At 42.9% G+C, this 26,602-nt stretch overlaps 1 protein-coding gene across 3 annotated transcripts in view; it reads left to right on the top strand.

Moving 5' to 3' along the window:
- The window catches only part of lnpep (leucyl/cystinyl aminopeptidase), a 149,214-nt gene that overhangs the window by 107,308 nt on the left and 15,304 nt on the right, over positions 1-26,602 (top strand). For all 3 annotated transcript variants that reach the window (XM_070884469.1, XM_070884462.1, XM_070884477.1), the window contains exons 9-14: positions 1,807-1,938; positions 5,472-5,644; positions 13,905-14,002; positions 16,111-16,297; positions 25,090-25,246; positions 25,736-25,920. In XM_070884469.1, coding sequence (XP_070740570.1) covers positions 1,807-1,938; positions 5,472-5,644; positions 13,905-14,002; positions 16,111-16,297; positions 25,090-25,246; positions 25,736-25,920 — 932 coding nt within the window. The remainder of the gene's footprint in view (positions 1-1,806; positions 1,939-5,471; positions 5,645-13,904; positions 14,003-16,110; positions 16,298-25,089; positions 25,247-25,735; positions 25,921-26,602) is intronic.

Here is a 26,602-nt window from a genome sequence, read left to right as displayed (position 1 = left end):
TCACCCATTTAAAACGGAAATGAGGAGGAATTTCTTCTGAGGGTCGTGAATCTTTGGAATTCTCTACCCCAGAAAGCTGTGGAGACTGGGTTATTGAATATATTTAAGTTGGAGTTAGAAAGATTTTTGAACGATAAGGGAGTCGATGGTTATTGGGAACAGTCAGGGAAGTGGAGTTGAGGCCAAGATCAGATCAGCCATGATCTTATTGAATGGCGGAGCAGCTCGAGGGGCTAAATGGCCTACTCCTGCTCCTAGTTCTTATGTTGTGTTCACAAAACGTTTGATCACAAGAGAATTATGGAAAATATAATGGCACATGTAATTGGGGAGAATCTTCCCACATGGAGATAAACATGATTGGAGGGCAGAAAGCAGAGCAAAGCAGTCAAACAAAGTTTCTTCGAATTTAATATGTTGTATTCCATAGTAGTCTCTGTTTCAGATATTTTTATTTACTATGTACATAAATAATTTGGACTTGGAATTGAGGGAACAATATTGAAATTTGTTGATCGCACTAAGTTTGTGTCATGCGGTGGAGGAGGGGTGGGGGGATAAGGCATATTGCAGCGAAGATTGCAGAAGGCTCCTAGGATGGACCAAAGGAATTAAAGGGAAGATTAGAATAAGAAATAAAGGTGTTTAGAATTCTCTACAGCAAGCAGTCCAAACGTTCTTTTAAAATGGATTTAGATAGTAGGTTGAAAAAAATGAATATTAACTTGTATGGCAGAAAAGCAGGGTTGAACCAGGTAGATCATATGGAGAAAAACATGGGCACAGACTTGATGGGTCAAATGGCTTGTTTGTGCTGGAATATACTGTGGTCCAGTATTTCACAACTGACAAACAATACCGTTCTTAAACATGAGCACAAGCAGGATAAGAGAGCAGTCACTGCTAGTGGTATTTCTTGAATTCATTCGATGGATGTGGATGTCGCTGCCAATTGATCACCCATTCCTAGTTTCCCTGAGAAGCTATTGATACAGCTGAGTGGCACCAAAAATGCTTCCATTAGTACACTGATAAATTTTAGGTGGTGCACCAGCCTCTCAATATAGCCAGTGTTCAAACGCCGTGCTATTGCTGACAGAAAAAGAAAGACTTACATTTATATAGTGCCTTTCACAACATCAAGCGTCCCAAAGCGCTTTACAGCCAATTAAGTACTTTTGAAATGTAGTCACTGTTATAATACAGGTATCGGAAATACGCAGCAAGCTCCTACAAAGAACAATGTGATGATGACCAGATAATATGTTTTTTTTTGTGATGTTGAATGAGGGATAAATATTAGCCAAGACACCGTGGATAACTGCCCTGCTCTTCAAAATAATTTCATGGGATCTTTTACATCCACCTGAGAGAGCATCCGAAAGATGGCACCTCCGACAGTGCAGCAGTCACTCAGAACTGCACTGGAGTGTTAGCCTGGATTTTTGTGCTCAAGTTTCTGGAGTGGGACTTAAATCCACAACCTTTTGACTCGGTCCTTGTTTATTTTAAGGTCTTCTCTATACAGCACTGCAACTGCCTCATTTGTGTTTTTCAGGAAAGTTGTCATTAATTCTCCAACTGAATTTCAGTATTGAATTTTGATGTCAATTGCAGTCTCTGTTGGTCAGAAAAACAGAAACATACAAGTGTCTACAAACCCACACTAATGAAAGGATATTGCTTTTGAGCCTGCAACTGCAGGAAAGAATGGTGGAATTCTGTAAAGTCCAACTGTTTCAGAATCAAAACAATTTGCATTTGAAGAAAGACATTTAAAATGAAAAATCTCCTTTTCTCCTTCAGGGGGCATCCATTCTGTTAATGTTGAAGAACTTCCTTACTGAAACAGTTTTCCAGCAAGGGATTGTGAGATACTTGAATGAACATCAGTATGGGAACGCTAAAAATGAAGACTTGTGGAACAGTATTGCGAAAGTATGTATTTATCTTAATATTTATTGTAAATTCAGACTAAATATTTTAATATTTTCAAATGCAGTAATAGATATTCATATGAAACAATATTGATCCAGAATTTGGTGCCAAAATATTGGCGAGTTTGATGTACACCATTTCTAACTTGTAAATCGTCTAGTAGCTTGTGGCGAGGTACAGCTACCTCGTGAATTGCAAATTTTCACAAGTTGCTGGACATCTTGTGCAGCTGTACCATTAGCCTCCTGAAAATGACAACTTATCCTCAATCTCCCCATGAGTTTTATGAAGTTGCTGCATTTACACATTAATTAGCAATTAAATTTGCTGCAGAAAGTCAGAGCTGCTACTTAACAGCAGAAGTACCTTTTTAATGGCACTTATGTTTCTGCAGTGCCAATCAACATCTCTGGCACAGAAAGGGAACAATTTAAACAGCGGGGTCTCATTCCAACATGTAGTAAATTGTTGTTAGTAAATATTTGACCCCGAGTTAAGTTTCCGACCATTTATCCACTCCATCAACAAGATTGCCTACTTCCACCTCTGTAACATCGCCTACTTTCGCCCCTGCCTCAGCTTAACAACTGCTGAAATCCTCATCCATGACTTTGTTACCTCTAGATTTGAGTATTCCAATGCTCTCCTGGCCAGCCTTCCATTTTCCACCCTCTATAAACTTAAACTTAAACTCATCCAAAACTCTGCCACCTGCATACTAACTTGCACCAAATGCCATTCATTCATCACCCCTGTGCTCGCTGGCCAACATTAGTTCCTGGTCCGGCAACACCTGGATTTCAAAATTCTCATCTTTGTTTTCAAATCCCTACATGGCTTCACCCCTCCCAATCTCTGTAACCTTCTCTAACACTACAATGCTCCGAGATCGCGGCGCTCCTCCTATTCTGGCCCCTTGTGTATCCCTAATTTTAATCGTTCCACCATTGGAGGCTGTGACTTCAGTTGTCTTGGCCCTAATCTCTGAAACTCCCTCCTTGCACCTCTCTGCCCCTCTACCTCTCTTTCCTCTTTTAAGATGCTCTTTTAAAACCTACTTTTTTGACCAAACTTGTTCACCTGTCCTAATAACTCCTCGTGTGGCTTGGTGTCCTATTTTGTTAACGCTCCTATGAAGTGCCTTGGAACGTTTTACTATGTTAAGGGTGCATGTATATAAATGCAAATTTAGATTTTGAAAACATTTTAAATGTAAAAAAAATCTTTCCTTCCCTGTCCCTTTTTCACCTCCCTCACTTAATCCACTCTTCTTTTCCCTCTCTTTATTTCTCTTTCTGTACTTGATTTGATACTAATTTACTCACTTTAATTCACCTTCCTTCTGCGTCGTTCCACTTTTTTTCTCAATCCCAAAATCTCATTGATTAAGATTATACACTGTTGTTCATTAAGGTCCTAGATGCCTCGCACTTCCATCACCTTACAGTGTAAACATTTTTCGAGCTGAAGGGTGAGGGAATAATTATTGGGACACACCCCGAGATGCCCCGCTCCAGCAAATTCTAGGCCATTATTTAGTAACCAAATGTAGAGAATCTAAATGACAGCAGATAGGAACTAAGCCACATCTGCATATGACTGCTCAAGGTGCCTGCTGAGGGATTTGGTAAATCAGATTAATGTCTTTTTTTTCACCTCCTAGAAAGGTTAGAATAGTGTAGACCGGATTAAACTCTACAGTTTCCAATGACTGGTAATGATGACAAAATAAATAAGATGCAGTAGTCTGTCTAGTTTACATAATCAAATGCTCCTGCAGTATTTTCTCAATAAAGAAAAGAAAGAAGTTGCATTTATATAGTGCCTTTCATATTCTCAGACTATCCCAAAGTGCTTCACATAAAATTAATGACTTTTTGCAGTTGCTGTTTGGTCGCAAATGTGGCCACCAGTTTTCCCACAGCAAGGCCCCACAAATAGTAAATGACCAGTTCATCTGTCTTGGTGGTGATAGTTGAGGGATAAATGTTGCCCAGAGCACAAAGAATAGCTCCCTTGCTCCTCTGTGGCTAGTGCAGTGGGATCTTCCTGAACCGACAGACAGGATCGCACTTTAAAATCTCACCTGAAAGACAAAAAAATGCTGCACCCCCTCAGTACTGCACAGATATGTCGGCCTAGATCATTTAGTGAAAACTTTTGTAGAAAGCATATGTGGTACTAGGTTGAAAAAGTACGACTCTGGGGCAGGGGAGGGGTGGGTGCACATCTATTTCAACCAATCTATCCCATTTCAATTCTAGCAAATATTTGCAATGTATTTGACGGGAGAGTGGGAAATGTTCTATTAAGATTTTCCTCACCTAATACTTCTGAAAGTAAACACCACACCAATCATGAGTGCAGAGAAGTTGGTAGGTGTGCTTTTAAATTTTATCACCTTTCCTAAGGTAAGGGTCTTGTAATTAATGCATTCCATATATATTAAACTGTTGCGTTAAAGAGTTTAGGACTGACTTAAGATGTTGCCTGATAAAAGTTCAACTGTTAAACCAGCTCAACAGTTCAGGATGAATTGCTTGAATTTAAAGAGCATCTCTTCACCCCCAAAACCAATGAATTAAAAGAGATATTTAGAATATCTCCTATATATTCCATTTTGCTAGCCAAAAAAGAGCCTGCTTTTCTTTGGTCTTTTAGCTGTAGAGATAGCAGGAGTGTTACAACTGCTCTGCACTCCTTGGTTGCTGGCAGGGGAATATGCCAGGCTTCCCATTCCTTGCCACTATCCAACAAATCCTGATGGAAATGTGCTTGTGCACATGTTGTGCGTGGAAGGTATTGGGCTCACCTGTGATGCCTCCCACCCCAGTTGAATAGCCTGCTGATGCTGGCTGTTCAGCTTCATGAAGAATGGTAGTTTGAATGTGCATGTGGAGCCATAAGCCTGCAGGAGGGGAAAAATGAGAAGGAAAATATCACCATCCACAGGCTCCCATGTGCTTGCATAGGTACTCATGGCTGCCAGTCTGGTTAAATTTAGCAGTTTTTTCTTCGGGTTGTAACCTGTGCATTGGAATCTAGCAGTGCTAGCATGGGTCTTGCATGGTATTCAAGTAGCTTCTCTGAACTTGACCAGGTCTGCACAGATGGCAAATGAATGAAAATGAAAATCCCCCAAAGGTGTTGGTATTTAAGTACTTTGGAAAACAGGTCTGGATTGTGTAGGTCTTTTTTAAATCTTTGTAATTTTGTCCACAAGCTTGCTGACAAATCAGTGAGAACCACGGTAATGCAGTGGTGCTATTGAATTCAGTTGGTGGTGGTGGTATTGTGCATTCTCAATACTAGAAACTGTTAAACTAGCTCTATCCCATGTCTTTTTTTAATTGTATTTATCAAATTCTAAATATTGCACCAGTAACTAGTCTTGGTACAAGCAATGTTAAAATAATAAATGCATTTTCTTTCAATATTTATACTGTATGCTGCTGATTAGATAACTAATCTTCAGCTGAGTAACCTGGCTGTGATTTGGTCTAATCTCTCAGTACATTGTATTTATTTCACAGGTTAAAAGTATAGATTTAAATATGAAAGAAATGATGAAAACTTGGACACTGCAGACAGGGTTCCCAGTGGTCACTGTTAAATTAGATACAACTGCCAATAAAATTCACCTCAGTCAAGAACGTTTCCTCAGGATCTCCATTTTACAGGATCCATCATCCTCTCCCGATTCCAGGTACAACCCGTGCAATTTCTGAAAATAATTTTAAAGTGTTGTTGAAGATTCAAAATCTGTCTTCTGCCTTTTGAGCTCCTCATGCGAAGAGTTTGTGTAAGAAACATTTATCTGGTGCTATTCTAATTCCACTGCTCCTCTAAATTGACCAGTAGGGAACTTGGCATTGTAGGTTTTTATGTCACTTTTGAACCCAGCATCTCTGCCCCCTCCCAATAACATGCAATCATTTTACTGGCAAAATAAAACATATCAACACAGAGAGATTGAAGTGTTTACTCCCCTTTCTCATGAATGTAGACCTGGAACGTGGGGGGGGAGGGGAGTTTGGTAGCAAAGTAAATAAATGCACTACACTATTGTATAAACCCTTGGATCTGGGTTTGAATAAGATTCAGACTGACAGAGTAAAAGTCTTTCAGTTAGTTGTAGGTGAATTCAGTGAGTTTGGTTATTCATGACCCATGTGGATAGTTGGTATGGGGAAATGGAAAAATTCACACTGGTGTAAGATGGCCAAATCTGGTTGGGCGTATTCCTGGAGGTTTGACGATGTGACACTTGCTTACCTGTAGTTGAATGTCTTTGATCCTCATGAGCCTATTTTTAAAAAAATATATATATTTTTGCTCACTGGTGGGGTAGACTGGGTATTGAAAATTTCCTGAGTGTTCCCGTGGATAGTTTGTTACCACCCCTGAGAGTTTCACCCTCTGATCTTCCATCACTTCTGAGAAATCAAAGGTAGTCAATTCATTATAACCTCAAACATGAGCCAAAAATGCTGAAAATACTCAACAAGTCAGACAGCATCTGTAATGCAGGAGGGTTGGTAACTCTGCCACACATACACAGACACTGGGAGCTGAACAATGGGAACTTATTTGCCATTTTACACTCCTTCAATGAAAAATGACGGACAAAAGTTTATTCAGAAGGGTGGGGGAAGGGTAGTGATATCCAGCAGTGGGATAGTTCCCTCACAGGCTACAGACTTAGAAAAAGATGTAACAAAATGTTGGGGGGTGGGGGCAGGTGGTGAGGGTAGGATAGGGTAGGGGAAGAGGATGGAAAAAGGAACTGCTTGGACAACTGTGGGGAGGGGGAGGCAGGGAAGGGGGGTGCAGGGCAGGGGGAAGAATACAGTGACACCGCATATGTACACCTGAAAGCTGATGGGATGAGGCCAGATGCCATCTGTGTCATGTCTTCACTCACCCCAGGGGTTCAGATGCTTTGTGTTGGTATCACTCTGACAGTCATACAGGATGCTGATCTGCGCATCGAATGAGCTTGTAAATGGAGATGGTGCCTTCCTCACCATTCTGAGGGAAAATAACCTATTTTTAATTCATTCACAGGATGTGGTCATCGCTAGCAAAGCCAACATTTATTACCCATCTCCTAATTTCCCTTGAGAAGATGGTGGGGAGCTGTTTTCTTGACAACTGAGTGGCTTGCTAGGTCATTTCAGAGGGCAGTTAAGGGTCAACCACATTGCTGTGGGTCTGGAGTCACATATAGGCCAGACCGGGTAAGGATAGCAGATTTCCTTCCCTAATAGACATCCAGGTGCTGTGGTGGGATTTGAACTCCTGTCTCATTAGTCCAGGCCTCTGGATTACTAGTCTCGTAATGTAAGGTTACTGTACAAGATAAAAGTTCACGGGTTTGGGGGTAATAAATTAGTATGGATAGAGGATTGGCTAACTAACCGAAAACAGAGCGTCTGGATAAATGCTTCATTCTCAGGTTGGCAATCAGTAACCAGTGGGGTGCCACAGGGATCAGTGCTGGGACCCCAACTATTTACAATCTATATTAACGACTTGTAGGAAGGGACTGAGTGTAACGTAGCCATGTTTCCCGACGATACAAAGATGGGAGGAAAAGCAATGTGTGAGGAGGACACACAAAATCTGCAAAAGGATATAGACAAGCTAAGTGAGTGGGCAAAAATTTGGCAGATGGAGTATAATGGAAAGTGTGAGGTCATGCACTTTGGCAAAAAAAAAAATCAAAGAGCAAGTTGTTATTTAAATGGAGAAAGATTGCAAAGTGCTGCAGTAGAGTGGGACCTGGGGGTACTTGTGCATGGAACACAAGAGGATAGTGTGCAGGTACAGCAAGTAATCAGGAAGGCCAGTGGTATCTTGGCCTTTATTGGAAAGGGGATGGAGTATAAAAGCAGGGAAGTCTTGCTACAGTTCTACAGGGTATTGGTGAGGCCACACCTGGAATACTGCGTGCAGTTTTGGTTTCCATATTTACGAAAGGATATACTTGCTTTGGAGGCAGTTCAGAGAAGGTTCACAAGGTTGATTCCAGAGATGAGGGGGTTGACTTATGAGGAAAGATTGAGTAGGTTGGGCCTCTACTCATTGGAATTCAGAAGAATGAGAGGTGATCTTATCGAAACCTGTAAGATTATGAGGAGGCTTGACAAGGTGGATGCAGAGGGGATGTTTCCACTGATATAGGAGACTAGAAGTAGAGGGATGTTTCCACTGATAGGGGAGACTAGAACTTAGAATAAGGGGCCGCCCATTTAAAACTGAGATGAGGAGAAATTTCTTCTGAGGGTTGTGGATCTGTGGAATTCGTTGCCTCAGAGCTGTGGAAGCTGGGACATTGAATAAATTTAAGACAGAAATAGGCAGTTTTTTTAAACGATAAGGGAATAAGGGGTTATGGAGAGCGGGCGAGGAAGTGGAACTGAGTCCATGATCATATTGAATGGCGGAGCAGGCTCGAGGGGCTGTATGGCCTACTCCTCTTATTTCTTATGTTCTTATAGCCACTTTGCTACCATTCCCGTTTACTTCCTCAGCTCCATCTGTTGGAGTGTTACCACAGCCACCTCCTCAACCTGGGAAACCTTGATCACCTGCTGCTGTTGACCATTTTCTGCACCTCCACAAGCAGTTTCTGCAGCCTCAATGGAAATGAGTCTTCCTTAGCAGCTTGCAACAGCAGAACATTCCTTCCCTTTATTGATCAAGCGTCAATGTTGGGATGAAAGTCCGTTATAGCGCTCAACGACCTCCTACAAATAGCCTGAGACTAGAAACATGGCGGGCTCCAGCACTGCCTAATCTGCTACTGGAAACCCGTCCCCAGCCTGGCCATATTGTTCTTGGCACCTGCTGGTCAAAGTTCTCCCTCCTCTCATTGGTTCATTGACCATGCCCATCAACTCTACTTGCATATTTATCCCATGTTGTTCAGAGTGGTTGAAGACTACCAGAAAGGCTGGGAGGATTAACAGCCCTACTTTTGATTCAGTAGAAGTTGCTGTTTGAGTTTAGGGTTAAGAAATGTTACTCTAGAATCTGTACTATACCTGGTCTAGAAGTACTTCGTGTTAATTTTGGATGACCGAAATAGAAAATGTGTTCTGTTATCCTTCACCTGGGCAAGTTCAGTCGTTCACCAAAAAAAGTATAAAACTTTAGGACTGTAAAATGGGCAGCCTGCATGTCTGGTTTCTCCATTCATGTTGAAATAAGAGACATACGCAGTAGGATGCTCAGGGGTTATGGCGTGAATGACATGATTAGTTTATTTTTTAATAAACTTCAAATCCCCAACATTTATTCTGTTCACACAATACATTCTCTCAAAATTACCAAAATGTTACTTTTTGAACCAATTCTAGGTGGTTTTGCCAGCATTAACTTGTGGAATGTTCCATACTGTGACTAATGTGGTTGCAGTACTAATTAACACATCTCAGTGATCCTGACATACTGTATATGTAAAAGAACAAATATATAGTTGTTTCATACAAACATAGAGACTAGCTGGTCCATCAAGTCTGTCCTATCCAGACATACTGCAGCCGCATATACTTTTTTGACCCCTCATTCTCCTCTCTTTCCACTCCCCCCCCCCCCCCCCCCCCCCCCAGCCCTTGCTGGTCACAAAGCCAAAAAGAATGGTGTGGCAAATTTAGGAAATTATTGTCCAACCTTTAAGTAATTAAGCAATCTCCAAGAGATTGAAGTAACTCATGAGTCTCGCTATTCCTAGCAACTCCGCAATTAATCTTTTATAATTTGAAATTACTTCCTCTCGGGAATTTGTCCAGAACACTTTTAAAGTACCGCCGGTAATCTATACTTGCCTCCGTAATCTGTTCCACAGGCCTTTTAAAGAGGCCTCTTACCTGAAGGAAAAACATTTACAGGGCTGCGGGGAAGTGGGACTAGCTGAAGTGCACTTGCAGAGAGCCGGCATGCCGGCATGGGCTTGATGTGCTGAAAGGCCTCCTTCTGTGCTGTAACCATTCTATGACTCTGACACATTTCTGAAAACAAAATGCTTCCCAACATCTAACCTAAGTCTTTGCATAGTGTTCATGTGCCCTAGTTCTTCCATCCCAATCATAATTACCAACAGCCTATCCAATTGGACAGAATATAATCCCTTCATAATTTTAAAAACCTCAAATAATGTCTCCTATGGCTGTGTTTCTGTAATGACAATAACCCCAACTCTCTCAGCCTATCCTGATACCCAGTCTTGGCTATCATTTTGGCTGCCCTTCTCTGTACTTTCTCCATGGTCTCTATCACCTGCTACGTGTGGGGACCAAAACTGGGTACAATACTCTTAAATGTACCAAGGCCTTCTACAGCCTCAATATAGTACTCTTAGTTTTAATTTTCACTGTCCTAACAATACAACCTGAAACCCAATTTGCCTTCCTAATGAACTCATCACAGCTGCTTGGGGACTTTTAATGATTTATCAACTAAGATCTCAGGTCCCCCACGTGCTCTGTAACCTTTAGTGGGCGCCCCTTTATTGTACATGCATGTCTGGAGTTTCCAAAGCCCAAATGCACTTATCCACATTGAAGAGCACCTGCTGCACACGGACCATGAAAACATGAAACGGAATCACTATTCTTAATACTTTTGTAGATGAGCTTTTCAGAATGCTCATTTTTAACTTGATTTTGATTTAATTTTTAAGGATGCTTAACATGTGACTTACTTTATCAAAATCTTTAGAGCACTTTTAGAATATAAGAGAACCAATGGGCATTTTGTTGGTGAAACAGTTCCATGTATAAAAATGAAGGTCTAGGTTGGGCGGGAGTTCTTTGAGAGCCACCAGCCTGGTTTCCCCTGATAGCCCCCACCACTTTTTGGGATCCCCTAGCAAAAGTGACGAGAAGCAAAAAGATGTTCACCCATGGGTGGGTAAGTGACAGAAATAAGACATTTATGTTGTTGTGACACTGGGTGCAAGAGGCACCTAGGGGCCGAAATTGCCCCCCCCCCCCCCCGCCGAAAACATGGCGCACTTGCCCTTTTTCAGCTGTTCTTACCAGCGCGGTGGATGCGGTGGTCCCTTGAGCGGAATTCCGCTCTTTGGCTGCTTTTTTTCTCCAGTAAGTCGGTCTTAATGAGGGTGGAAGTGTGGCGGTGGGCGGAAGTTCGCGCACACAAGGGGCAGAAGTGGGGGACGGGCGGAGTGTCTGCCGCTGTCCCTCATCAACGTCGTGCTGATGACATCATCACGCTGGTGCGTCACCACATCTCTCCCCTTCACAAAGGGGAGAGCCGCTACGATTCCTTTAGTTGGGTCCACTGGGCCACCAGGGAGGGTTTCGGCCAGGCCAGCAGCTTGGCACCCAAGAAGTGTGCCAGGCTGCCTGTTGGCAGCCCAGCCGAACCTGGGGACATAATTGTTGGCTGGACCCGGCAGTCAGCAGACAAAAAAAAAAATTGCCAGCCACGGCTATGCGCCCTCCCCTTTAATGGCAGTCTCATCGCCATTTTAGAAGCATTCCAAGCACAGTACACCGACAGAAAAAGCTGTAGGTGGCATCGCACGGCGGTAGCAAGACTTTTTCCGTGGAATTTCGCATTCAGTGGGTGGGTGGGGGGAGGAACATCAGCGCTACGAGCTATGATGACGGGCTTGGGATGGATCGACAACAGCGGAGCGGTAGTGGGGGGAGTGGGTCACCGTCGGGATGCCGCAGGAGTGGAATTTTCAAAATTGCGGCCATTCCCCCAAAAATCGGCGGCCATTGCACTTCGCAGCGTGGCCGCCAATTTGTGGTGGTAACAAGCCTTATGGGAAGGGGCAGTTTTGGCCCCCTCGTGTCTAGCTTTGCTAGGGTAGCATATTTCTCTTTTCCTTTCTGAAAAATTAATGTCAAAATAAATTAAAAAATCAGTGTTTTAGCCATCCCATGCTACAACAGCTACTTGCATTCATTTAGTGCCTTTAACATACATCCCAAGGTTCTTCACATGCGCATTATAAATCAAAATTTGACACCGAGCCACATGAAATATTAGGACAGGTGATCAAAAGCTTGGTCAAAAAGGTAGATTTTAAGGAGTGTCTTAAAGGAGGAGTTGGAGGTAGAGGGGCTGTGCTGCAACTGCCTGAATGACCCTAACCCAGGAAATCTGTCAGAGTCAAGGTTGTATCCTTGTGATGGTCAGAACTCCTTCACTGCTGATGATGAGCCAGGATCTGCTATAGAAGAAAATCTAAACCAAGATGTACGCAACGTTGTTTTTTGTATTACAAAAAATTTACCTTGGAGTTGAGTTTGAAGAAGGTTTGTGAATTTCTGTTAGTAATTGTGAACAGCTATGCATATAAGCTCCAAAGGCATGGATCCAAATCTTGCATCATAAAATCTGCTCGGAGCATGCCATTTCCTTGGAATGCCCATTCTGGTCCAAGAAGCCTAATTTAGAGTATGAGGAGCACAGTTACACTCATGCCACAGGAAGCTCGTATTTCTGAAATCAAGTTTAAAGGAGCATCGAGGCTAGCCAATTGTAACTATTCAAACACTTTGTCCAACAATACTCTTCCTCTCATCAGTGGACTCGAAACACATTTTTGATGAATTGGACCTCTTTCTCAATACATTGCTGACCTTGAAAAGAACTTGGATCTCCACTTTCCTGAGTCAAAATATGTTATACGAGGAATTATCTAAGCTATTGAACTTTGAAGAAAAGTAATTACTTACAAACACCAGACACCATTATTTTCCAGCTGAGAGCATTCAGTTTCAATCTACCCTTAATTTTGACATCTGGTATTAATTATTACCAAACGCCATAATGCAAGTTTTATAATTGACCTTGTGACTAAAATGTTGAGAAACACGTGGGATAATGTGAAGAGGATGCAACAAATGATTGTCATATAGAAGCCCTTCTTTATAAAGCATCATTAGAATGGGTTGCTTCAAGAGACTGGGTATTTTACTTTTATTTTAAGAGTTTTGGTGCCACACATTGTAACACAACTTAATATATTATGATAACTAGTTAAGTTGGGATCCTTTTAATAGTACATAGAAATACTAAATTTTTCATATGTTTTCCTTCAGCACAGAATACTCCTGTGAAGCACCTTGGGACGTTTTACTATGTTAAAGGTGGTATATAAATACAACTTGTTAGCACAGAAGGTCTCTCTACTACATTAGAGAGACAATGGGCTGGAAATTAGGTTGAAGGTTTTTTTAAGGCATTCATATGTGGCTCTGGATAAATTTAGCGCTAGGAAATGGGTTGCGTCGGCAGCCAACAAATTCAGTGGTTGCGCCCTGACAGTGGAGTGAAGCACTAAGAGAAGCGTTCCACACTTATCTTGAGGTGCTTGGCCGGATGAGCAACTGAATATCTCGAACTAAAGAGCCAGCTTCGTAGCACCCCATGAGAGGCCTCCCTGCAACTATCGGAACAAAAAACATTCCCTGTACATAATCCACCCCAATAAAGGTAAATCTCAAAAAAATGAAAAATAAAATCGATCGCACTTGCCTCATGCAGTCACTCCTTCCCTTACCGCCCTGGGACAGCTCTGCATGCCAGCTCACTCTGGCCGTGTCACTACAGGGCGCTACCGGTGCAACGCAAAACAAATTTTGGTTGCGAGTCGATTCTGGGGGCGTTGTACACCAGCACAACGCTCCTGGGCGGTGATGCTCTGCGCCGCTGGTTCCGGCACACTGAAATTGCCGAGTGGTGTGAATGCCGGCGTTTGCGGCTATAAACCCTTTCGCGCCCCTGTTCCAACTCTCGCAAGGGGCAATACCCCACCGAATTTCTAGCCCAATGGTTATAAGTACCACAGCTCAAAACTTAAAATTCATTTCTCAATGTTCTCTGACATGTTTTAGTTTATTTAGCTGTTTCTCCAGACTAAACTTTATTTAGTCATTTCAACAAGGTGAAACTAATTGAAGCTCTGGTTTGATTTTTCTCAGTTACCTGTGGCATATTCCACTGACATACATCACCAGCAGCTGTAGCAATTATAGCCAACCCAAATGCATCAAAACATGGCTTCTTAAGAACAAAACAGGTGATTATTTTTAACTTCAAGAAGTACAGTAAAGGTAAGCCTCTGCTTAGCAGCTTTTAGTTAGGCTTTGGTGAGTGGCCAGGCAAGTTTTACTGGGGCTGTGGTTACTGATCACACTGGTGTTGTGTGGGAATATGAGACTGATCTCTACTCATGCTTTCAATTATCTTAAAGTCCGAGTCTCTGTATGTAGCTAAATACCGTTGTTCAGAATTAAACATTTTACACTTTTAAGCAAACTTTTTTTCCCCCTTAAACTGTTGACGAGCATTTTCATTTATTCGTAGAATGTAACCTTTTTGTTACCCTATTGGACTGAAGAATAAATCCTCCATTCTTGCACTTTAATGGTTCCTGACTGTTGACTAATGTTCAATCTTAATGTATTAACAAAGTATACTACCCTATTTTATCCATGCTGATCAAGTATTTATCCAGCCAAAGCAGGAAAGAAAGTTATTTAATTTGAAAAGTAATAACATTTTGCATTGTACATAATATTTCAAATTATACATTATTACATGAATTAAGTATATTTTTGATTGGTGTTAATAGGATAAGTCTTTCTATTTTCTTTTGATTATGGAGGATAACCACTGCTCAGCAATTTGCAGTCTCGCTGCAGAGTATGTTTAAAATTGAATATAATTAGAGTAATTAGAACATTGTGGTATTGACCACATAATGTTCTGGTTTAATGTGAAGTGTCATCCAAACTCTCTCGCATTACATTTTACATATACACCCACTGCAGAAAGTTTACTCGTATTACTGGATGTTCCTATCATGTGATTTTTCTGCCAGAGAGAACACAGTGTCATGAATTTATTGTGCACCACCCCACCCCACCCCCATTCCTGTGACATGAGTTGAATCCAAAGTGGCAAGTTGATAACTACCCGACATTCAAAATGTGCAGGCCAGTGTTAAAATAAAAATGTAATCACAGTGAGTGACCCCTTGGTGGCACCATTTGCTGGAGCTCCAGCAGGTTGCACTCCAGAGTAGTAGTGACGTACAGCTCCATGCTCCTGATTCTGTACTTGGTGAATTGCCAATCTCTACAATGGGAATTTGCAGAGCAAGAACATGTATTTCCAACCAGGAAGGAAGAAAGTAAAAGCAACGGTCAACCCAGACCACACTCCTGTACCTCCTCGTGGCGAAAACAGCAACATTAACAAAAATCAGAGGGCAGATTCCCTGCCTTCCTTTCTGCAGCGGCAGAGGAAACCACATAATGGGAAAGGCAAGGTTTTGTAAGAATTATTGTAAAACTGACTTGGAGTGGATAAATGACTTGTACACAATCTTGGAGTTCTGACTAAATAACCCACTTGAGCTGTGCTCACAGTTTACGATTCCATTTAAACTCCTTCATTGGTACATCCTCTAAGTCTTCCTCCCAGCCAGTTGTTTTATATATTGGTCTCTTTGTTTCCCCTCTTCTCCCCAACCTTCCCCCTCACCCCGCAAAAGATGTTGCAGTCTTGCTGAGATACAGGGTGTCTTCCAAACTACAGATAAGCCTTGATTGTGGTCAGTACAGTTTTGCCACTGGGCCATCAGGGCTAAAGTTGACCATGTCCTTCCCTGATATCCACATGTGTAGACTTATACCAGAGATTGCTGGATAGCACTCAGGAACAGGAAGCTCAGCCCATTTTCCCCTCCCTGAAATGGGGCACTGGGGCCAATTCTAGCATTGAACCATGCTCTGGCTGAAGTTGAACCTGGCATCTTCCTGGTATGTATGACTCAGCTGTTCACTGAATACATTTTCTGCACCATCAGACAAGCTAAATACTTCAAACACAGCCCTGTCGAGGTTTTGATGCCTTGTGTACATACCATTATCCTTCTCATAAGGACATCGCCCTGTAACGTTAACTCTGGTTTTCTCTCTCCACAGATGCTGCCTGACTTGCTGAGTATTTCCAACATTTTCTGTTTTTATTTCAGCTTGCCAGCATCTGCAGTATTTTGCTTTTGTATTTCTATACTAGAATTAATTTCATCAGACATTATTAATGTTTCTCATTAGAGTCGAGTTTCATCAGCGAACTAACAATTTCATTGAAATGTTGCTGCATTTTATTTTCCATTAGACACCATTGACCTTAAAGAACCAAATGTGACCTGGGTGAAGTTTAACTTGAATATGAGTGGGTATTACATTGTACATTATGAAGAGAATACCTCCAAGGAATTAATTGGATTATTAAAAAATAATCATTTAGCTCTCAGTCCCCAGGACCGAGCTGACTTCATCAATAATGCCTTTATGCTTGCAAGGTAATCGGCTGCTTTTGACCCTTTTATCTTCCAGTATTATTGTCTACTTTCAGTACATTGCAGTATATATATCTTTTGTACTGTTGTCGATTGTTAATTAGCATCACTCTGCTGTTTCAGTCAAGGTATGTTGAGCAACAAATTAATTAATATAAAAATAGAATATAGTTGATAGAAGAAGGACTTCATCAGTATCTTTAATATTTCTTCTGTTTGTCGTAACAGTCAAGTCTGAGTCAAATTTTCTTGCTCATGGGTTAAATGTCTTTTCTTCATCATTTGGTTAAGTCTTTAGTTATTCTACTTCTCGAATTGGTTATTTTATACTTTAGTTATTTACCAATCTTACTGGGTAACTCCTTTCTTCCCATTTCATCCCGCTCCGGCCCCCAAAAATAATCTGCTCAATCTCACTGCAGCAAAACCTCGCCTCATGACTCGGCCACCATGACCCTTTATACCCTACCTTTCAACTTGGGCTTGAGGAAAGCTTTGTGATATTGGTGGTGATTTAAATGTTGCGAATTCTGATTAGAATTAAATATTCTGAGGAATTAAAAAGGCAGCTAGATAACCTTCACAAGTCTGCAATGCTATTTATGCTTGAGTAGAAATGTTTAAGCCCTCCCCCCACTGGCTTTGGATTCAATTTTAAACAGCCTACATTAACCTCTGCCTGTACTGCCCTTTCAGGCCTGTCTGTGCTCCACTCTCTGGCTCAAGCTTTTACATTTCATTTTTTTCTAAATGTATTCACCTCCCCAATGCTTGGCCTTGCAATCTGCACACTGCATACCTCAGCCCAGAGCACATCCTCATCCTAAGTCTTGATGCTGCTTTCTACCCTTTGCCCAAAACCTGCCTTCCCTGCAACTGGATCTAGCAGGCAAACAATGAAAGCTGTCCTTCAGCCCTGAACAACTGTGGGAAGTTTGCTTATTGTATTTCTAAAGTCAGGTATCTGCTACCTCCAAAGGGGATATATTCTTTTGGTTATTAATTTTCTCTCCAGTATTTGTAGCTCCATTTGCATGTGGGGCCACCCTAATAACACACACCTTCAATATAGGTAAGTGTGAGATGGTACAATTTGGAAGGAAAAATAAGCAGGACGCATACTCCTTGGAAAATAAATGTTTAAATGGGGTAGAGGAGCAAAGGGGTCGAGGGAGTACAGATACTCAAATCACTAAAAGCAGATCAGTGAGGCCATTTTAAAAAAAAAAAGTAAATAAAGCACTGGATTTCATTTCTAGAGGGATAGAATTGAAAAGCAGAGAAGTTATGTTAAACTTGTATAGAAACTTGGTTAGACCACACTTGGTGTACTGTGAGCAGTTCTGGTCCCAATCAGCTCCACTGGGCAGGCCACATTGTTCGCATGCCTGACACGAGACTCCCAAAGCAAGCGCTCTACTCTGAACTCCTTCACGGCAAACAGGCCAAAGGTGGGCAGAGGAAACGTTTCAAGGACACCCTCAAAGCCTCACTGATAAAGTGCAACATCCCCACCGACACCTGGGAGTCCCTGGCCAAAGACTGCTCTAAGTGGAGGAAGTGCATCCGGGAGGGCGCTAAGCACCTCGAGTCTCATCGCCGAGAGCATGCAGAAATCAAGTGCAGGAAAAAGTGTGCGGCAATCCAGTCCCACCTGCCCTTTCCCTCAACGACTGTCCCACCAGTGATGGGGATTGTGTTTCTCGTATTAGACTGTTCAGTCACCTAAGAACTCCTTTTTAGAGTGAAAGCAAGTTTTCCTTGATTCCGAGGGACTGCCTATGATGATGATGGTCCCAATATTATATAAAGGATATCGAGGCAATGAAGAAGGTGCAAAGAAGATTTACGAGAACGATGCCAGAACTGAGCTTATACTTGTCAGGAACAGAACAAAACTGATGCTTATCAGGAAAGATTGAACAGGTTGGGGCTCTTTTTTTATAGAATAGAGGAGACTGAATGGTGATCTGATAGGATAGATGCAGAGAAGATGTTTCTACTTGCAGGCGAGACCAGAACTAGGACATAAATATAAGATGGTCACTAATAAATCCAACAGGGAATTCAGAATCAATTTTTTTTAACCCAGAGCGGTTAGAATGTGGAACTCGCTACCACAAGGATAGTTGAGGTGACGAGCAGAGGTGCATTTACAGGGAAGCTTGATAAACACATGAGAGAGAAAGGAATAGAAGGATATGTTGATGGGGTTAGATGAAGAGGAGTGGAAGGAGACTTGTGTGGAGTCTAAACACCGGCATGAACTTATTGGGCTGAATGTCCTGTTTATGTGCTGTATATACTATGTAATACTTTACTCACCTGCCCTGGAACAGCATCGTTTACTTGGTGCTTCAGACCAGAGTGGCGGTATTCTGGTGACCACACTCCTGATATATTTGTTTTCTCAGTATGAGCAATTCTTGATCAAGCTTCAGATCAAACAGAAGCATAAATTAAATGTCTTTAATTTGTGCTTCCAATGTTGGTCTTCTCCAGTATTATACTTGCATCCAGGGTTCTAAAGGCGTTCCAGATTCCCAGAGATGTGAAGAAATTTACTTCGGTGGTCAAACAGCATCCCATCAGATGATGATTTGTATTTATAATGGTGAAAGCTCAATTTTCTTGGATATTTTAGTAAAGTAAAGAGCACTTTTTTTTAAAAAAAAAGCTTATGGGATCCATGGCTTTTTAAATAGAGGCATATACAAAAGCAAGGAAGTTATGCTAAACCTTTATAAATCACTGGTTAGGTCTCAGTTGGAGTATTGTGTCCAGTTCTGGGCCCAACATTTTAGGAAGGATATCAAGGCCTTGGAGAAGGTGCAGAGGAGGTTTATCAGAATTATACCAGTTAAGTGGCGAGACGAGAGAAACTGGGATTGTTCTCTCTACAGCAGAGATGGTTAAGGGGATACTTAATAGAGGTATTCAAAATTATAAGGGGCTTCAATCGAGTAAATAAGGAGAAACTGTTTTCACTGGCAGGTGGGTCAGTAGCCAGAGGACACAATTACAGTATTGGCAAAAGAGCCGAGGTGAGATGTGGAATAAATTTAGTTAGGATTTAGAATGCACTGTCTGAAAGGGCAGTCAAAGCAGATTCGGCAGTAACTTTCAAAAGGGAACTGAATATATACTTGAAAAGGAAAACTTTGCAGGGCTATGGGGATAGATCAAGGGGGTAGGATTCCACCCAATAAGTGGTACAATGGACATGATCTTCACCACGCGGCAAATCCAAGAGAAATGCAGGGAACAGCACCAACCCCTGTACATGGCTGCCTTTGACCTCACAAAAGCCTTCGACACTCAACCGTGAGGGATTATGGAGCATCCTCCTCAAATTTGGCTGCCCTCAAAAGTTTGTCATCCTCCTTCGCCTGCTTCACGATGACATGCAAGCCGTGATCCTGACCAACGATCCACCACAGACCCAATTCACATTCTGACTGAGGTCAAGCAAGGTTGTGTCATCGCACCAACGCACTTCTCGATCTTCCTTGCTGTAATGCTCCATCTCATCCCTAGTAAGCTCCTCGCTGGACTGGAGCTAATATGCGGAACAAACGGGAAATTGTTCAACCTCCGTGGCTTCCAGTCCAGATCCAAGGTTGTCCCATCCTCTGCCATTGAACTACAGTATGCAGACGTTGCTTGCGTCTGCGCACACTCGGAGGTTGAACTCCAAGCCATCGTCAACACCTTCACTGTGGTGTACAAGAGCATGGGCCTTGCACCAAACATCCGTAAGACAAAAGTCCTCTACCAACCTGCCCCGCCACACAGCACTGCCTCCACGATTATCAAAATCCACGACGGGGCCTTGGACAACATGGACCATTTTCCACACCTCGGGAGCCTACTGTCAACAAGAGCAGACGTCGATGACTAAGTCCAACACCACCTTCATTGTGCCAGTGCAGCCTTCGGTCGCCTGAGGAAAAGAGTGTTCGAAGACCAGGATCTCAAACCCGGCGCCAAGCAGTAGTGATACCCGCTCTCCTATATGGTTCAGAGACATGGACGATGTACAGCAGGCACCTCAAAACACTGGAGAAGTACCACCAACGCTGCATCCACAAGATTCTGCAAATCCATTGGCAGGTTAGGCGCACCAACGTCTGCGTTCTTGTTCAAGCCAACATCCCCAGCGTTGAAGCATTGACCATAGAAACATAGAAAATAGGTGCAGGAGTAGGCCATTCGGCCCTTCTAGCCTGCACCGCCATTCAATGAGTTCATGGCTAAACATGCAACTTCAGTACCCCATTCCTGCTTTCTCACCATACCCCTTGATTCCCCTAGTAGTAAGGACTTCATCTAACTCCTTTTTGAATATATTTAGTGAATTGGCCTCAACAACTTTCTGTGGTAGAGAATTCCACAGGTTCACCACTCTCTGGGTGAAGAAATTCCTCCTCATCTCGGTCCTAAATGGCTTCCCCCTTATCCTTAGACTGTGTCCCCTGGTTCTGGACTTCCCCAACGTTGGGAACATTCTTCCTGCATCTAACCTGTCTAACCCCGTCAGAATTTTAAACGTTTCTATGAGGTCCCCTCTCATTCTTCTGAACTCTAGTGAATACAAGCCCAGTTGATCCAGTCTTTCTTGATAGGTCAGTCCCGCCATCCCGGGAATCAGTCTGGTGAACCTTCGCTGCACTCCCTCAATAGCAAGAATGTCCTTCCTCAGGTTAGGAGACCAAAACTGTACACAATACTCCAGGTGTGGCCTCACCAAGGCCCTGTACAATTGTAGCAACACCTCCCTGCCCCTGTACTCAAATCCCCTCGCTATGAAGGCCAACATGCCATTTGCTTTCTTAACCGCCTGCTGTACCTGCATGCCAACCTTCAATGACTGATGTACCATGACACCCAGGTCTCTTTGCACCTCCCCTTTCCCTAATCTGTCACCATTCAGATAATAGTCTGTCTCTCTGTTTTTACCACCAAAGTGGATAACCTCACATTTATCCACATTATACTTCATCTGCCATGCATTTGCCCACTCACCTAACCTATCCAAGTCACTCTGCAGCCTCATAGCATCCTCCTCGCAGCTCACACTGCCGCCCAACTTAGTGTCATCCGCAAATTTGGAGATACTACATTTAATCCCCTCGTCTAAATCATTAATGTACAATGTAAACAGCTGGGGCCCCAGCACAGAACCTTGCGGTACCCTACTAGTCACTGCCTGCCATTCTGAAAAGTCCCCATTTACTCCTACTCTTTGCTTCCTGTCTGACAACCAGTTCTCAATCCATGTCAGCACACTACCCCCAATCCCATGTGCTTTAACTTTTCACATTAATCTCTTGTGTGGGACCTTGTCGAAAGCCTTCTGAAAGTCCAAATATACCACATCAACTGGTTCTCCCTTGTCCACCCTACTGGAAACATCCTCACAAAATTCCAGAAGATTTGTCAAGCATGATTTCCCTTTCACAAATCCATGCTGACTTGGACCTATCCTATTACCTCTTTCCAAATGCACTGCTATGACATCCTTAATAATTGATTCCATCATTTTACCCACGACCGATGTCAGGCTGACCGGTCTATAATTCCCTGTTTTCTCTCTCCCTCCTTTTTTAAAAAGTGGGGTTACATTGGCTACCCTCCACTCCATAGGAACTGATCCAGAGTCAATGGAATGTTGGAAAATGACTGTCAATGCATCCACTATTTCCAAGGCCACCTCCTTAAGTACTCTGGGATGCAGTCCATCAGGCCCTGGGGATTTATCGGCCTTCAATCCCATCAATTTCCCCAACACAATTTCCCGACAAATAAGGATTTCCCTCAGTTCCTCCTCCTTACTAGACCCTCCGACCCCTTTTATATCCGGAAGGTTGTTTGTGTCCTCCTCAGTGAATACCAAACCAAAGTACTTGTTCAATTGGTCCGCCATTTCTTTGTTCCCCGTTATGACTTCGCCTGATTCTGACTGCAGGGGACCTACGTTTGTCTTTACTAACCTTTTTCTCTACATATCTATAGAAACTTTTGCAATCCGTCTTAATGTTCCCTGCAAGCTTCTTCTCGTACTCCATTTTCCCTGCCCTAATCAAGCCCTTTGTCCTCCTCTGCTTGGTTCTAAATTTCTCCCAGTCCCTGGGTTCGCTGCTATTTCTGGCCAATTTGTATGCCACTTCCTTGGCTTTAATGCTATCCCTGATTTCCCTTGATAGCCACTGTTGAGCCACCTTCCCTTTTTTATTTTTACGCCAGACAGGAATGTACAATTGTTGTAGTTCATCCATGCGGTCTCTAAATGTCTGCCATTGCCCATCCACAGTCAACCCCTTCAGTATCATTCGCCAATCTATCCTAGCCAATTCACGCCTCATACCTTCAAAGTTACCCTTCTTTAAGTTCTGGACCATGGTCTCTGAATTAACTGTTTCATTCTCCATCCTAATGCAGAATTCCACCATATTATGGTCACTCTTCCCCAAGGGGCCTCGCACAACGAGATTGCTAATGAATCCTCTCTCATTACACAACACCCAGTCTAAGATGGCCTCCCCCCTAGTTGGTTCCTCGACATATTGGTCTAAAAAACCATCCCTCATGCACTCCAGGAAATCCTCCTCCACCGTATTGCTTCCAGTTTGGTTAACCCAATCTATGTGCATATTAAAGTCACCCATTATAACTGCTGCACCTTTATTGCACGCACCCCTAATTTCATGTTTGATGCCCTCCCCAACATCACTACTACTGTTTGGAGGTCTGTACACAACTCCCACTAACGTTTTTTGCCCTTTGGTATTCTGCAGCTCTACCCATATAGATTCCACATCATCCAAGCTAATGTCCTTCCGAACTATTGCCTTAATTTCCTCCTTAACCAGCAATGCTACCCCACCTCCTTTTCCTTTTATTCTATCCTTCCTGAATGTTGAATACCCCTGGATGTTGAGTTCCCAGCCCTGATCATCCTGGAGCCACGTCTCCGTAATCCCAATCACATCATATTTGTTAACATCTATTTGCACAGTTAATTCATCCACCTTATTGCGGATACTCCTTGCATTAAGACACAAAGCCTTCAGGCTTGTTTTTTTAACACCCTTTGTCCTTTTAGAATTTTGCTGTACAGTGGCCCTTTTTGTTCTTTGCCTTGGGTTTCTACGCCCTCCACTTTTCCTCATCTCCTTTCTGTCTTTTGCTTTTGCCTCCTTTTTGTTTCCCTCTGTCTCCCTGCATTGGTTCCCATCCCCCTGCCATATTAGTTTAAATCCTCCCCAACAGCACAAGCAAACACTCCCCCTAGGACATTGGTTCCGGTCCTGCCCAGGTGCAGACCGTTCGGTTTGTACTGGTCCCACCTCCCCCAGAACCGGTTCCAATGCCCCAGGAATTTGAATCCCTCCCTGCTGCACCACTGCTCAAGCCACGTGTTCATCTGCGCTATCCTGCGATTCCTACTCTGACTATCACGTGGCACTGGTAGCAATCCCGAGATTACTACTTTTGAGGTCCTACTTTTTAATTTAGCTCCTAGCTCCTTAAATTCGTTTCGTAGGACCTCATCCCTTTTTTTTTACCTATGTCGTTGGTACCAATGTGCACCACGACAACTGGCTGTTCTCCCTCCCTTTTTAGAATGTCCTGCACCCGCTCCGAGACATCCTTGACCCTTGCACCAGGGAGGCAACATACCATCCTGGAGTCTCGGTTGCGGCCGCAGAAACGCCTATCTATTCCCCTCACCATTGAATCCCCAATCACTATTGCTCTCCCACTCTTTTTCCTGCCCTCCTGTGCAGCAGAGCCAGCCATGGTGCCATGAACTTGGCTGCTGCTGCCCTCCCCTGATGAGTCATCCCCCTCAACAGTACCCAAAGCAGTGTATCTGTTTTGCAGGGGGATGACCACATGGGACTCCTGCACTACCTTCCTTGCACTGCTCTTCCTGTTGGTCTTCCATTCCCTATCTGGCTGTGGACCCTTTCCCTGCGGTACGACCAACTCGCTACACGTGATACGTCATGCTCCAGAGTGAATCCACCCTCAGCTCCAACTCCGCAATGCGGACCGTCAGGAGCTTGAGGTGGACACACATCCTGCAGATATAGTCGTCAGGGACACTGGTGTCGTCCCTGATTTCCCACATGGTACAGGAGGAGCATAACACCCGACCGAGCTCTCCTGCCATGACTTAACCCTTAGATACACTTAAATTGGCAACAACAATGTTAAAAGTTACTCACGCTCTAACAGCTCCATTGGACGGGCCACGTCGTCCGCATGCCCGATACGAGACTCCCAAAACAAGCGCTCTACTTGGAGCTTCGACATGGCAAGCGAGCTCCAGGTGGGCAGAGGAAACGCTTCAAGGACACCCTCAGAGTCTCCTTGGAAAACGTGCACCCCACCAAAGCCTGGAAATCCCTGACCTAAGACCGCTCAAAGTAGAGGAAAAGCATCCAGGAAGGCGCCGAACACCTCGAGTCTCATCACCCGGGAGCAAGCTGAAGCCAAGCGTTGACAGCGGAAGGAGCATATGCAACCCACGGACCTTGTCCCCTCAACCACTGTGTGCCCCACCTGTGACAGACTGTAGGTCCCGCAATGGACTCATCAGTCACCTGAGAACTGATTTTTAGTGTGGAAGCAAGTCATCCTCGACTCCGAGGGATTGCCTAAGAGAGATGATTCTGTGAATACTATTCTAGCTGTGAATAATGCTTTACATGCTACATGCAGTTTAAAAATACATTCTTGGACTCTAGACTTGTGTGGACTAATGTGTTTTCTCTAATTACCCTTAGTGCAGGGAAAATTTCAGTGAGAAAGGCACTGTCCGTGACCGAATACATGAAGAATGAAAGCAGTACTGCACCAATAACTGAAACATTGCTTCAACTCCGCCATATCTATAGGCTTGTGCAAAAGAGAGGAATGCTGCTGCTTGCTGCTCGGATGAAGGTATTTGCTGTTTTTATTCTTAGTGTCTTGTAAATTTATATGGTCTCTGGAACAGAGTCGTGCAACATTTTTGTGGAACTGTTGTATTTTATCTGCCATATAGCTCCATAGACATAACTGAATCTTAACTGTAAGGTTAATTTAATTGTGGAAACAGTGTTTTTTTTCTCAACTTTGTCAATGTGTAATGATGCTTATGCTCATTTGCTTGTTACTTTTTAGAGTGCAAAGTTGGGGGTAGCCAATGTTTCATTTTTAAACCACTCTCTCAACATTCCTTTTTACTTTATACAAATATGTTTCTGAGCAGTTTTTACTCTTTCCAGTGTCTAAGGTGGGGAGGGCTTTATATTTATCTGTATAGTATATTAGAGGTCTTGAGTAGTTCTGGAAGAACTTGGAATTGTAGTGCAATATGACTGTGTTGTGGAATGTGATCATTGCCACTGCTGAGCTGGTTTAACTTTGGTGTGTCTTACCCAATTGCAGAAATATATTTTTGATATTTTTGGAGGCCTGATTGATCAGCAAACCTGGAGTAACAATGGATCATTGTCTGAAAGGCAACTTCGTTCCATACTTCTTGATTTAGCTTGTGATTACAACTATGGTAATTGTGTCCGGGATGCAAATGAACTGTTTACGAAGTGGAAGGATGCTAAAGACTTCAGCCTGTAAGTCATTAAGCTGACATTATTTTTTGCTGTTTTTGCCTTTTCAAGTATCAAAAGATCTACAGGCTCTACTTTGTGTCTCCAATGATTCTTTTCTTTTGATATTTGTAGAAATAGATTTCATTTTTATACTTGAACTTCATCTGTGTCATCTTCGGTGTGTCTTACAAATGTGACATATTGATTTTTTTTAAAAATCTCCATGAGATATTATCACCAGGATGCATGTGTAGTATAGCCCAGCCATAGTTTAATGTGCAATTCAAAAAGAGAGAACAGAGAAAAAAACTTGCATTTATATAGCACCTTCCACAACTTCAGGACGTCCCACAGAGCTTTATAACCAATAGTAAGTGTAGTCACTGTAATGTAATATAGAGGAAGTACAGAGGGAATTCATAGACTCTAGTAATTCACCCTGCTTAAGTAACTATGTGTTTATTTAATTGTAGTCCCCAGTACTTGCACCGTCTCAGCTTATCCCAGACAGCCACCTGTATTGGACTATTTATCTTTACTATAGGCGGCAATTACAAAAGAGCCACTTAACTGCCCGAAATAGGGCCAGCTATTTCTGGCAATTAAAATGTGATTAAGGCCTCTAGAATGCATGTCATTGCTGCAAGCCCTCTTGCTGGCTTGCTGAGTTGGACACATTTAAATTTTGGAAAGTAAGTATGAT

Source organism: Pristiophorus japonicus, chromosome 1, assembly GCF_044704955.1.
Source record: "Pristiophorus japonicus isolate sPriJap1 chromosome 1, sPriJap1.hap1, whole genome shotgun sequence".
NCBI classification, from domain to species: domain Eukaryota; kingdom Metazoa; phylum Chordata; class Chondrichthyes; family Pristiophoridae; genus Pristiophorus; species Pristiophorus japonicus.
Note: the sequence above shows the minus strand (reverse complement) of the source record. Positions and strands in the feature narration are given on the sequence as shown.